The sequence below is a fragment of the Psittacula echo genome, assembly GCF_963264785.1.
Source record: "Psittacula echo genome assembly, chromosome: 3".
NCBI lineage: Eukaryota > Metazoa > Chordata > Aves > Psittaciformes > Psittacidae > Psittacula > Psittacula echo.
The window spans coordinates 13,360,471-13,375,253 of NC_137736.1; the positions used below are offsets into that span (position 1 = coordinate 13,360,471).

The 14,783-nt window shown below is 38.1% G+C and overlaps 1 protein-coding gene across 1 annotated transcript in view; it reads left to right on the forward strand.

Annotated features, from left to right (window-relative positions):
• Positions 1-14,783, forward strand: part of ROBO2 (roundabout guidance receptor 2) — a gene marked incomplete at its 3' end in the record, with an annotated part of 450,916 nt that overhangs the window by 406,724 nt on the left and 29,409 nt on the right. Inside the window, exons 21-24 of the mRNA XM_080612699.1 lie at positions 695-822; positions 5,421-5,702; positions 6,073-6,198; positions 10,652-10,808. Coding sequence (XP_080468825.1) covers positions 695-822; positions 5,421-5,702; positions 6,073-6,198; positions 10,652-10,808 — 693 coding nt within the window. The remainder of the gene's footprint in view (positions 1-694; positions 823-5,420; positions 5,703-6,072; positions 6,199-10,651; positions 10,809-14,783) is intronic.

Below are 14,783 nucleotides of genomic sequence, written 5' to 3' on the forward strand. Positions count from 1 at the left end.
TCTTTATCCTAGAGTGAGCAAGACATGGTGCCTAATGGCCCAAGTGTCCCTTCTCTTTCAACAGACTTGCTGTTTAATACTGCTCTCAAAGCTGGGAATTGCAGGGATATAAAAGCCATACAGTAGTGGCACTTAAAGAGAACTGTGGATTTTCCATTTATCCTAATCAAACCTGCTTGCCTCTAAACTGTCCAAGAGTGCTTAAAGAAAGAGTTACCAGCCTGCAGATGACAGGCGTGCATTTGGGATGCAAGGGGAAGAAGAAGTAGTAGCCCAAAGTCCTGGAAATGGCTGATACGGAGCAATCAGTTTGAGTGATGGCTCCCTTGAGGTGATAATTTATCATGCAGCCCTGGTGTAGGATCCCATGATGGTGCTGCCTAACCCCTGTTTCACACAGACAACGGGGTTCATTTGGATTCTGGCAGAATCACGACTGATGCCTAGTCCCAGTTCTACTGACAAAGTTGATTTGTATATAACCTTAATTAACTGCTCAAGGTCTTTAAATCATCAAAGGCTACACAATTTTAATTTGAAAGAAATGGAAGTCTCCTAAACTGTCTTTTACCTACAGTGTTAGGAGAACAGTGATATGGTCTCTTCAATCACTAGTTGTCTCACAGATACTTTAATTTTTTAAGTATGTCTATATATATTTGTATGTATATCTTTTTTTTCTATTCTGCTTCAGTCGACCAGGTCTGTTGAATGCAAGTGACCCCAGTTATCCTTGGCTTGCAGACTCTTGGCCTGCCACAAGTCTGCCGGTAAACAACAGCACTAGTGGACCCAATGACCTTGGCAATTTTGGTCGTGGAGGTAGGTTTCCTTTTATTAATTCGCTGTATAGTACACAATAGAATCATAGAATGGTTTGGGTTGGAAGGGACCTTAAAGAGCATCTACTTCCAACCCCACTGCCACAGGCAGGGACACTGTCCACTGGACCAGATTGCTCAAAGCCCCATCCAACCCTTGAACGCTTCCAGGGATGGGAAAGCCACAGCTTCTCAGGACAACCTGTTCCAATGTCTCACTACCCTCACAGTGAAGAATTTCTTCCTAATATCTAATAAAAATCTATCATCTTTCAGCTTAAACCCATTCCCCCTTGTCCTATCACTACAGGCCCTTGTAAAAACTCCCTCTCCAGGTTTCTTTCAGGCCTCCTTAAGGTATTGGAAGGCTACTATAAGGTCTCCCTGGAGTCTTCTCTTCTTCTGTTAGTTAACACCTATGATAAACATTGTGTAGCATTTTCATCCTTATAGTTATTTCTATGTTTGACTCACAATTTGATTTAAAATTGAGTTTAGAATGCTTTGTCTTTTTCTACTTCTTTAGAATGTAGATCTAGTTTGTAATTTACCCCACAGCGATGAGACAGGGTCTGCTTATTATCTCAAGAGAAATGTATCTGTTGCTCAAACTCATTACCTCTTACGTGGAGATGAGCAATCTGCATGCAGGGCAATGTAGCCAGGGATAGAGGATGGCCATAAGAGCAGAGAACTCCTCCGGGGGTGCAGGAAGGATGTTCCTTCAGCAGAAGGACAGAAGAACATCGTTGCTGTCAGCTTACTCATCCTCCTCCTGGTGAGGGACTGCTCTCAGTCTCAATCATAATCCACGAAGAAGGTTTCAAAAATCTTCAGAAACTTTCCTTCTTATTGGAGGAAAAATACACAAAGAGGGGAACCATTTAGATTCTTTAGGGGTTTATTTCCATTTTGAAATGAGAGAGACCTGTTGGGGAGATGAGGTAATGATTAATGTGATGAATCTTTAGAGGGGTTATTTTCTTTCAAACATTTTACTTAGACGGGAATTTCAATATGTGTGGTTGGGATTTCTAAAAGTGATAGTAATCTTCACATCTCTCCTACTTCCTTGGTTTCAGTGATGTTGTAACACAGTTAGCTCTCCATAGTGGTATTCACAACCAGAGTTCCTAATGTAAATGAGTATAGAAATATTTCTAAGCCATAAATAAGTAAACAAAAGTCAAGACAACTTTATATATCAAAAATACATTAAAATGCAAAAAAATCTATAAAACCGTCAAGTTGATAACTGTGAAAAGAATTCACATTTGAACTGTACCAGAATCTGCTTCTGAAAACCATCCCTCACATTGGTTATATGTTCCCGTACAAAACTTCTTTCCTGTGGTTTGACTACGGTGACTTCAAATTACAACAAAACACTCTAGATTTATTTTCCATATAAAAATGTTGTAAAGCTTGTCTTACAAAAATATTTTAAAGTAAGCAAAACTTTTTATAATATTGAGAAGGCAACTGAATATCTGCCAGCTTCTTTGTTGTGAATATCTTGAAAATAAAATCCTTCAGTATTTTTCCATCTTTTCTTAAGCTCACAAAATACAGAAAAATTACCAATTTTCTTCTATCATTTGCCTCTATACAACTGAAATTAGAAGCATGTCTTAAAGGTTTTGGCTTCAATGTGGATGAGGCATAGATCCAAATTTGTCCAAGTGATGCAACAGTTATATTTTGAAATTCAGCAGCTTAATTCACCCATGAGCTTTACAGTTGAGCTCATACTTTTATTCTGGCTGGTTTGGGACCATTTTTCCATATCTGTTTCAGCAGCTGAGTTTGGACTCTTCTTCACTGCAGATGCATTACAAGTCAGATGTCTCTTAACATGAATTAACTGTATAGATAGAACTTGGGCCTTTACTGGTTAAAGGGTTTGTGAAAATATAAAAAGTCTCTAAGAATTTTGAAAACAGTAAGGTGGTAATCAATCACTCTGGAAACTCAGAAACTGAGGGAGGCAGATCTAACATTGCCTTTAAGAGTGAAATACGTTGCGTCCTAGATAGGCATTTGAGAACAAGGGTGTGAGTAGGACACACAGGTTGGGTTTGGAGTTGCACAAGGCCACAAAATGGTACTACATCTCCTGAGGGAGGAAGACAGACTTTTCCTCAGGAAGTCCTTCAGCACTACTTCATTTATTTCAAGAGTTACAAAACAAGGTGGATTTTGGAGAGCTTTTGGGAAAGCGTCCAATGGGAAATGTGTCTTCATCTTTGGTCTGAAATGTTCAGTGTGGGTTTTTTTGCTATGATGACTTGGTGGGAAAATCACACTTGATCTTTTACTAGGTGATTATGGCACTTTAATAGTTCTTTGAGTGCTTAGTGTATACATCTCCTTGTGGTTAAAAAAATAATCTGTGGTTGCACTAGAAATTCTCAGAATGTCTGGAGAACCTCATCTTATTCGTAGGAATGACTGAAAGTTCTTGGCTGGTGGGAAGCTATACAACTTTCCTTTCAATTGTTTGTGAATGTATAGTTCTCCATTTTAAAATGACTGTATGGGGATGATACCTCTTCAGTTGCTTGAAACATGTTATAAGGATAGATGTCTGTCTTGAGAGATGAGACATTTTGCTAGTTTTCACTTGTGAGTCTGCAAAGCCAACACAGACAGCTGGAACTGGACTTCCTTCATTTTATACATCAAACAGAATTTATTTACTAAGCTTCAATCCACTATACTTTGATGAAACCAGTTGTGGAAAGGAAAACTCTTCATGTTGTGAATGACATGCAAGAAAGACAGGGCTGCACTTGTCTCTCACATCACATGCTGTATTTTGCACATAGATGGTTTTATGATTGTGTGCTGCCCCTAGAAAGCACAGTGGATCAGTGCAGATAGATAATAATAACCTGATTTTGAAATATGGCCTGTAATTTGCATTCATGGTAATTTTTTTTTTTTTTACTTGCATTTTATCTGCAGATAAAAGTTAATAAAATTAAGGCATTTTAAATACTTGATTGTGCCCATTTCCCTGTTGTTGTTGTCTGCAAAAGCAGATCATAATGATAGACCCAAATTTAATATCTGTTTCTGCAGTCTCTCTACTGAGCACTTGTTATTGCCATATTTATTGTTAATATTATGTTGTTGCCCTGAGACCGCAGATGTTATTAGGATCCATATTAAAATGGTTGTTATTGCAGATGTGAATGCAGTAGAAAATAGTTCCATGGTCTAAATGTTCATCCCAGTGAAAAACAAAACAACCCGAATCTCCCAAAAAACAATGTGAGGGAGGCCATATCATATCTCATTGCTGGAAAAGTCTTGAAACAGTGAGAGAAAAACTGTATTCTGTAAGGTACAAAACCCATATCTGAGTCTGGAACTGAACCTAAACTCTTGTCTAAGTTCAAGAATCATCTTTTTCTCTCTGGGACTTAAGGTATATAAAATGTCTGTGATGCCTAGAATGGCATCTGAGCATCCTCACTATAGATGTATGCATTATCTCAAGTGTGATCTAACTGCTGGAATCCGTATCTGCCATTCAGCTGTCAAAGCAAATGGCATATAAATGATGCATTTTTCTAACAAGTAAATTCCAAAATGCATTTTCAGAATTTAAATAAGTTGTAAAAAATGTTCCATTTGATATATTGACCTCTGAGACAGCAAGAAAAGGGTTATCTGCTGAGCTGTGGTTCTCCTTGGGACATCATGCCAGTCATCATTAAATTCTTCACACTTCACTAGTCTCAGCTTCTAAATCTAGTATTCCACCAGCAAAGGTCACTACAATGTTTAGTAGGGAGAGAGATTGCCAATCTAACTGATTAAAGGTACAAATTGCAGTATGTGATAGGATTCAAAAGATGTGAAAAGTCAACAGATATTTAGTTAAATATGTTGTACTGTTTTCCAGGTAAATGTACTGGGGTACTTGAGCAAGTTGTTCTCCATTATCAACACTGCATTGCCATTTTAAGAGACTAATCACTTAAATCCTTTCAAAATAACAGATTTTCTTACACATAATGGGAGCAACTTGCCTTTGTCAAGTTTTTGTTTTGTTGAAAAGGAGAAACACACTAGCTAATGTCACAAAGAAAATTAGATAAGCTGATGCATAAAACTTCAAGGAAGTCAAGGTGATGGCCTTAAAAAATTACTTTGAGAGCTTTGGCATCCATTTAGCAATTTTGCTACATATTTGCTAGGACAGTTTCCTCTGTGGTTTGTAGATTCACTCCTTTCATCATTTTCCTGAAGCCCAGACAGTTTCATTGCTCCTGACATAGAGTGAACAATTGAAAACATTCTTCAGGAGAGAAATATTCCAAACTTCCCTTTCACAGTTGAAGGCATGGAAAAAAAAATAAAAGAAAGATGGTTTTAGGCAGCGAGATGTGAAGGACAAGTGGTAGGCCTGTCACAGATGCTGATAATATGGCGATGGTTGTACATCATCTTCCCTTCGTTGGCTCATGGCCCTGTCTCAGCTGAAATGCAAACATGCAAAATGACACATTTATTTTTCATCTTAAACCTTGATACTTTCAGGCTTCCTGTGCATCAATGATTTGTTTCATTCCCCTATGTTCACTACAGATGTGCTGCCACCAGTGCCAGGCCAAGGAGATAAAACCGCTACTATGCTTTCTGATGGAGCCATTTACAGCAGCATTGACTTCACCACGAAAACTAGTTACAACAGTTCCAGCCAAATAACTCAAGCTACGCCATATGCCACCACCCAGATACTGCATTCCAACAGCATCCATGAGTTGGCTGTCGACTTACCTGATCCTCAGTGGAAAAGCTCAATTCAGCAAAAAAATGACCTGATGGGATTCGGTTACTCTCTCCCAGACCAAGGCAAAGGCAACAATGGTAAATACAGCTCTTGTTTTCCAGAGCCCTTATATATACATCTATGCATGAATTAGAAAATTCTTCTTAGTATGTGAGATGCTGTTCGTATTTACCATAACTAATGCTTACATGCTTTGCATGCATAGATTGTGTGCTGAACCTCACACAATCACAAAGTGTATTGTTCTCTGCTTTTAACGCTCTCTGTCCTGTGCTAATCACCAAGCCATCTGCCTTCCATTAGGCTAGGATAGGTATACATTTAAAAGAAAATGAATTAAAACTTGCTGCCCCACCACATCTGACTTGCTAACTGCATGTGTTGCATGTGCTTGTGCTGTCAACTAATCACACGATGCCACTGTGACCTTTGCCGTTTAACCCTTAGCCTTGCTTTACATCCCTGACTACCGCGTGGCTGAGGGATTGGCTAATAGATTGCCACACAACCAGTCACAGGATTTCAGCACCACCAGCTCCCACAACAGCTCTGAAAGGAGTGGCAGCCTCTCAGGTTGGTTCCACTACCGTGGGTGGGTTAGGGACGGAGGGGTCTCGGTCAGCAGCTCACCAGGGAGGTGGAAAACCTCTCACGTGCACTTCTTTGCGGGTAAGAATGAGGGCACGAGCCCACTGGAACATCAGCAAGCAGCGTCACATTGGCCTCTACTGAAAAAGAAAGCCTTTTGCAAAACCTACTTGGAGATAATTGGAGAATCCTCCCACCCAGCTTGCTTGTTGGTGCAACTGCAAACCTTGCCTTGTCACATCCTTTCCCTGACAGCACAGTTCATGGAGCAACTATATTTCCACATCAATCCTCACTTTATACATCTTCCCACACGGAACTTCATGAGGAGATGAATATTTTTGTTGAGTTGTTAACAGATTCCCCACTCCCACGAGCTGTTTCAAAAATGCTGGTTTTCAGTGAAGCAGCTCAGAAATAAATGTAGGGCCTTGCAAGATGAGTGGGGTTTCAGAAATTGTGCCAAGTCTGCATAGAAACCAAATGTAAATTTTATGTGTGTGCTGCATGTTATATTGGAAACACGACACATTTTCATTAGATGAAAATGATTTTGAAATTACTTTGATTAAATGAAAATTATATTTAAACACACCTTTTTCTTCATTTCTTTAATTTTGCTTACTTCTTGCTTATGTACCTCTATGTCATTTTTTGTTTTCAAGATAAAATCTGAAAAGCCAGCACTTAAAATGCAAGTCTGCTGTTTCATTTAAGTGAAATATGAGAGTGCTGAAGTGACTTAAATTTTAAATTCATACTATATCTGTAGCCTTCTGAATTTCTACTATAAGTTGGAGCAATCCTAACCATAACAGATCAGCCCTAGAAATGGCTCCTTTATGTCAATTTAAATGGGTGTTAAAATTGAATGTTGAGATTAGAAGCCCATAATCATTGGCCCATAACTCAAATAGCCAAAGGTGTTTGCAGGTCTTTTGTTCTCATAGGGAGTATTAGCTGTTTTAAGTGAGACTGAAAAATAGGTTTGTGGCGTTGACAGAGAGGTATCTGGGAGCTAAGTTCATACAGTTCTTCAAGGAAGGTTCTTGTTTCTTGTATGTGAGATGTATTGACAAGTAGCTTAGGAAATCAGCTTGCTCCTCTGGCTGCATGGATATGCAGAATTTGATATGCTGAGGTACATATGTGCCAGTTATCAGAGGGCAGTGTCACACTTCAGATGTGTTGACAGCTACAGCTGCCTAAGAATTTTCTCAGAAAATACAAAGTTTCATTGGAAAATACCAGTTGATGAAAAGCTGGACTTTGAACCAGTACTTCAAGGGAAACATAATATTTTGTGTAGTGTTTTCAGTTTGAAGTAAATTTTCCAACAACATACAGAAACTTCAGGTTAGCCAGTCTTTTTCTATGGCCAGGGCACTCCTGTTGTGATCAAAGCAGCTGACATCTGGATGCCCCAATGCTCGGATGAGTGTCAGCCTATTGAACTGCAGAGTCAGTATTTTGCTCTCCCTTGCCCGCTAATTATGTCTTTAATACAGGCTAATTATGTCTGTAATACATGAGAAACTGGGGGAGAGCTTCAAATATTCTGACAACTACAGCATCACTGGAGTCAGAGACCAGCTTTGATTATGTAGTCCCCATCAGGGTGAAGGGATTGTTCTCTCGCTTCCTTTGTTAGTACCTTAAGTGCTACTTATTATGCCGACTAAGTTTCTCTCTCTCTCTCAAATGAATATAATGAGAAATCCTATCCCACTGTGGAATGGAAAATAGCTAAAAAATCAACTGCTTTGTGAGGCAGGGAAATTTTGTGGCTGTACTTTGCACAGCTCCCAGCTTATGTCAGCGCTATGATCTTCAGCCTGACTGGCAAATTCTTTTTCTGGGACCTGATTCATCTAGGGATTTAAAGAACATAATTGAATTTCAGTGTGAGGAGACATTGAAACATCAAGCATCATTGCTATGGGGAGACGGAGACATTGAAACATCAAGCATCATTGCTGTGGGGAGATGGAGGCATTGAAACATCAAGCATCATTGCTATGGGGAGACAAGGCTTCAGTGCAACAGTTTTCAAACACACATCAGGCTTTATGTATTAGGTGTCTGTTCCACTAGTCTGACAGTGGAGTAACTTTGCCCATGGGGACAGAAATCTCCTGCCCAAGTGTACAGTGTAGGCAGCTTTCCCTACCAGTAATGACCTTGGAGTTCCTTTCTTCCTCTTCATCTAAACAGTTCCTCAGATCTCTGTTTCCCTCTTTCTAATAGCTCCATTGTCTTTGACCTTTCCCTCCAAAACCCCCCAAAACTGAGTGTTTCCATAGTAGCATTCCACACATCCAACCTCCATTTGACCCATCTCCTAAGATTACCAAGACACTACACTTCCAAAATCTTCCTCTGCACCTCAGCTGATCTCTGCATTTCTCTTCTCTGAGTTTTCCTAGTTTAAATCCCCCTGCGACACACATGTGCACACTCTTATGCACGCACTTTCCTCCCAGAGCAGCCACTCCTGCCTTAGCTCTTGCTGCCTCCTACTCTTGCTGACTTTTACAGAATTCCCATATGTATGTCCTGCAAATTGCCCTTAGCATACTTCCTTTATACAGTTCTGTGACACTATTTCTAACTCTGCTTTCTGCCACACCTATGTTTTGAAAGCTTTGTTTTCCATCATAGAAGGTTAATTTATTTGTTCCTTCATTGCCACCATTGCTGGGGTGCCTTTTCTGTTGATCAAAATGTTCTTCCCTTTTCTAGAATCCTTCCCTTTCTACCAGGCTACAAAAAGGAGGAAAGAACCTGTCTTGCATCCTAATAGATGGAATATCAGCTCAGTTCACACACAGTGAATGACGTGGTCTTGGCTGGATTAACTCTAAATACTCCAAGACAAGGAAGGAAGAGCTCTGGTCTGGAATTGAGTAGTAGAAAGCAAAGTCTTGTTTGCAATGCACTGCCAGCCAGGCTGATTAGAAGCCTTACTGGACTCATTGCCTGTCCATAGCAGGCAGAATAGGAGGTGATAAGAGAAGTCTCGATTACTTCTGAATCACAGAATCACCTTGTTCTTACCTCTCTGTTTGTTCCTATTTTGGTCCAGCTGACATCTGGAGATAACAGAAGAAAGCCACTGCCTCTTAGATGAAAAGTCCTGTGACACGTGGTTCTATCAGCTGCTGGAATTGCACCTCCTTTTGTATGTCTCTATGCCATGGCTAGAGCCATGGCACAAAGCGTGCTGCCTGCTAGTGCACAATGTCACCCTGCCTGTCAAGCCAGTTGTAGCTTTTTTGATTCATTGCTGTTGAGAACTTTTTACATAGGTCTTTTGGGCTGATCCTTATAAATCAGCAAGATACGTTAGTGGGTAAGATGGATTAGACTGTGCTTTCTGCAACAGACAAGTGATGAGTGACTGCCAGCTGGGTACCCCACTGAAAAAGCATATGACAAACCATCCTTCCAGCCAACAATACAGAGGGTTTGAAAACCACACCAAAATGGCAATAAATAGATGGGACTCCAAGCAGTCAAAGGATTCAAAATCTTGTGCCATTCTTCCCCTTAATGCATTCCTGACAAGAAAAAGGAGTCAGGGCTAAATGAAAGAACTGAAACAAGTGGGATGAGAGCTTCCTCTGTATCACTTTCCCACAAATGGAAGTGTCTCAATCGGAGAAGTGGGTACGAGGATGCTAAGAGAAGAGAAAAGGGCTTAAGCAAAATGCATAAATGCATTGCTGACTTCATTTCTACTAGCCTCCTCCATTAGAGTTGTACATCTGAAATAATGCCTCTTCTCTGTAGTGCACAAGATATTTGTATCCTGTGAAAAAGACAATTCTAAAACATTGCAGATGACTTCCTGATGTTTTTAAAAATGGAAATTAATAAATTCCTCTCAGCAAAACCCTGTTTCTTTCTGTTTTGACAAACTTATACTTGACATTCTGGCTGAAAGATAATGAGTCTAATGACAAACTTTTAAAAATGGTGTCCTTAACCTCTTTATTTTCCATAGTAAGAGATTATGCAAAACAGTGTTAGAAGCACATTGAATTCTGACATTTGAAATAATTACCTGTGGTCTACTATGTTTTCATCTAGCAGTGAATAAAAGTCATAAAGCAGACTTGAATAAATCAGGAAATATGTTTCTTATTCAGTAAAACATGTCTTTTCTTGGTTGTGCACTACTGTGGTGCAAATGGATGAAGTATTAAAAAGAAGAGATCTTCAGCAATTATTCAGGATATTTTTCCATGCCACTATTATTATTTATAACCTTGTAGCAGCATTAGCACGCTGATGCTGATTCTGCTGAGATATAAATACATCTTCCTTTTTTGGGGCATGCCATCTGGAATCAGAATTCTTTAAAAGAAATGTAAATCACTAGCTTTATTCCCCACATTATATCTCTAACATTTTACTTTTCCTTTTGGATTTTCAGGTGGCAAAGGAGGGAAAAAGAAGAAAAACAAGAATACTGCCAAACCCCAGAAAAATAATGGTTCAAACTGGGCCAGTGTTCCCCTCCCACCCCCTCCCGTGCAGCCACTTCCAGGCACAGAACTGGAACACTATGGGGTGGATCAGCAAGAAGCAGGGTAATTTTTTTTTCTTTTTCTTTTGAAGAAAAATCTGTGGTTTGCAGAAATGAGGCTTCTTCTTCAAACTTTCCTAAGTGACAATAGTGACAATATTATACTGTTTTGTTTAACAAAAGAGAAAGAGCGCCTTATCCTATAATCCTATAGACTTATTCAAGGCTACGGAGGAGGAATGTTTGAATAGCTCCTCTTGAAGATGGAAATAAAAGTGACCTTGCTTCATCATCATGTAGGGCTTCTCTGCTTACTCATGCTGAGAAGTATCTCGCCTCACATGTAGCTTAATTGCATTTTGTTGGGACTGCTTGCACATGATGGGACTCGGCGCGGGTAAGGATGATATAATCTTGTTCCATGTATTTTTTGACTACTTTGATGTCTAAAAATATTAGAGCTAATAGAACAACACACACACACACATACACACACTAAATTGGATTCATTTTAGAAGATCAACCAGTGGATAATAGCCTTCTCATAGGCATTTAGAAGAAATTTCACAGTTGAGGAAGGCATGCTGTGTATAAGCCTTTAAACAACTGGAACCTTACACTTCTTGAACAAGCTTAAACTTGTTATCAAGGACACAAAATCACACAAAAAAGCACTAAAAGAGAGGAAAGAAACATTTTCTGCATAGAGAACAATTATGGAATGCTTTTTATAAAGTGAAATTATGACATACCAGGTTATCTGGAGTAAAATCAGAGTATGTAGAAGAATAGTTTACTGTGGTCATCTCTGTTGGAACCTTATTCTGTTCATTGTTCTGTCAGGGACAAATTTCTGCCTGTTCAAATACATGGATTAATCAATATTTCCTAAGGATGAAACACATGTTTTAAAAGTCATTGTAATAGCTTTACCAAGTAAAAGTATTTCAAGTGTTCTCTCTTCTTGGAAGCATGAATTGATCATCACTATTTTTATAATGAAACTTAGAAGAATTAAATATTAATATCTGAGTTTGTACCAAGTCCTTCAGCTCTCAATATGAATAATAACTACCTGTGTAAGTCAGTGTAATTCCTTTTAAAATGAAGCTCCATTCAGGCTGTATTAGAGTTAGAATTTAAAACAAATATAAGGGAAAATGAATAACCTTACTGATTGTAAGTGTTGTTTAAATCTCAAGGCAAAAAGTGCATGTAATCATCGTGTTCTGTATTCTGTTGCAAAAAGCCAAAATAAATTTAAGATTATTTTGCCTTATAATATTTGTCCTTATCACTTAAAACACATGTGCAGCCTTTTCACTGAAACAATTATGCTATAGAAGGCAAACAACTTGGGTTTTCTTTGAGGATAATAAAATAGTGTAAAAGGCAAAAGGAAATACTTTCTGGAGAAATGACCTGTGACTTAGGGCTTGACTCCTCTGTTGCATAAAGTATCTGTTATTTAGCTGGAAACACTGATGTTGGTCACTAAGATAACACTGTCTATTTAAGGATAAGGTAATCACCAGTCTTACAGGTTCCCAACAATTCAGACTTAGTTTTTCCTATGATTATCTTTTGGATTACTCTTCTTAGGGTTTTTTTTCTCATAATATCTCATTAATAGTGGTTGTAACAAGGCCTTCTAATGTGTGTTCTACCAAACATAAAAAAGAACCATTGAAGATTAGACCGTATCAGTCTTAAGCTACCGTAATTTGTAACCAGCTTTGCTGAACCCAGTGAGTCTGCCATGCCCATACTTCCTGAGGATGTGTCCAGCAGTAGTGGTCATTTGATATTCAGGGGTTGATCTTGTTTCTATGCTTTTCAACATGCTAAAATCGACTGAAACAGACTGCATTCCTTATGTTGTCTTTTTGACGTATTGGGTAAAAAAAAGAAGCTAGCAAATTTTGTAAACTGTTTTGGTTTTCTTGATTTGCTTTGATGTATACTATGTATGACAAGTTCAATGTGTTTTAATTTAAGAAGTAATCACATGCAGATGTAATTATATTGAGGATTACAACTGAAAAATGAACTTCCAGTCAGAAAAACTGAAGACTTTAATAAAGTTCTCACAATATGATATGACAGGTGAACTTTTACAGCAATAAAACAAGGGAATTGGCATCTAAACAGAACTTATTTTTTCTGTGTTCTTGAATTCAAGTGTGAGTTTCATTAGCGTGAGTATCCCAAATAAACTAAACAATTTTGACACCTTATTTTGCTTACTAGAAATTAACAGTAGTGCCCTATTGATTTATAAGCTGTAGAAGAAAATCCCCAACAGCAGCAAGTTGAAAAAAAGTCCCCTAACTTAAGCATAGGCAGGGAAGAAAAATATGCTCTTAGTTCTCTCTACTGTCTTCTCCCAGAAGAACTGATGCTTGCATTCACCTCCGTTATAACATGAACTGCAAGACTCATAAGGAAAAGTGAACGTGTTAGTCCAAACAGCCATTTTATTTAATATGGTAACTTTTAGGATGTCTTTAATTCCTAGTTTAAAAAATGTTGTTTTCTGTAGAAAGTCTGTTTATACTGTTGTTATCCTGACAAGCTCTTTCCTGTGAAACGTTCCCCTTTTTTCTGGTCTTCTAGAAACTCTGTGCTTGTTCCTTGTTATTTTACTTAATTTTCTGTTGTATATACAGCAGAGTCTTTGAAGCTTCTCTTTTCTTCTAGTAGCTCCCAAGGAAGCATGTTCACTTTCTTGCCCTTTTTAGAAAAGATACTTTTGTTTGGTTGCATCTGTAAAGTTGGCAATAAGGAAATGCTTATTACTTATTCATTATCACCCATTTGTATTTTTTTCACTGATAAGACGTATGAGTTTGAGCCAACTCCAGTAAACGCAGTCTCCATACTGTTATCAGTGATTATTTTTGTTTCTTTCTATTGATTACACCTTAAAATGGAATATTAGCTGCTGGATGTCCAGAAAAAGTAAAGAAGAGAATACCTTTTACATTAAAAAGTCCTTTCTGCAAGGCCTAGAGAGGGAAGCTTTCTTTGTGTAATGAAACACAATTGTTTCAGAATGTGCCCTTTATCTATCACCTCTGTTTTCTATTTTGAAGAAAAAAAAATGTCAATGTAATGAACCAAGCTTTTTAATAACAAAATATTACTACAGAATAAAAGTGCTGAGAATAGAATAAAAATTTTTAGAAACATAACATAGTCATGTTTGTTAATCAGAACTTTTTAGGAACTTAGTTATAATGAAATTACAATCAGAGGTCCCTAGTGAAGTTAAGGTGCTTTGATTTTAATGAGTACTTGGAAAAGGTTATATTTTTACCAAGTTTATATATTCAAAAAAACAAAAAGAACATGGATATGACCAATATTCACTATGCTGGTTCCAGAAGTTTCAATAACTGTATCATTTATATGAGGTGTAGTTACTGCTAGCTTTTTCTTGAAAGTATCTTTTTTTACTTTGAAAAATGTAGGTTAGATTTGGTGGCTTTTCAGACATCTTAGATTATAAAGACAAAGGTTCTTGGACCTGAAATCTTGACTTTCGATGTCCTGAACTTCAGGCTTCGGCTCTTTAACATTTCAAACAAAATCTAGGTAAAGGTATGGTGCAGAATCTTTTTACTAAGAAAGCTTTTTAGTAAGAAATCTTTTTACTATCAAGCTGAGCATTTGGGGATTTGAAGCAAGCAGGGTCAAAAGGCGAGCACAGCCAAAGTTCCTTTATGCATTACTGAAAAGTCGCTGGGGAGTATCTTTCTGCTCTAGCCCTTTTAAAGAAGAAACCATTATACGAAAGCATGAGGTTGAGAGAGTAAAAGTAAGGGACAGAACTGTTGCACTGTACATTTTTAGCAGCATGAGTTAGGATGGTCCCTTCAACCTTGGCTGGCAATGTCATGAGTTAATATTGCAAGGAAAGACAAATTAGAGTTATTCATAGCATAATTGTCTCCTGAGGAATTGGATAGGTAACATAGAATGTTTTCTCAAATATCTGTGTCATGAAAGTGGTAATGATCAATCACTCAAAAGCTCC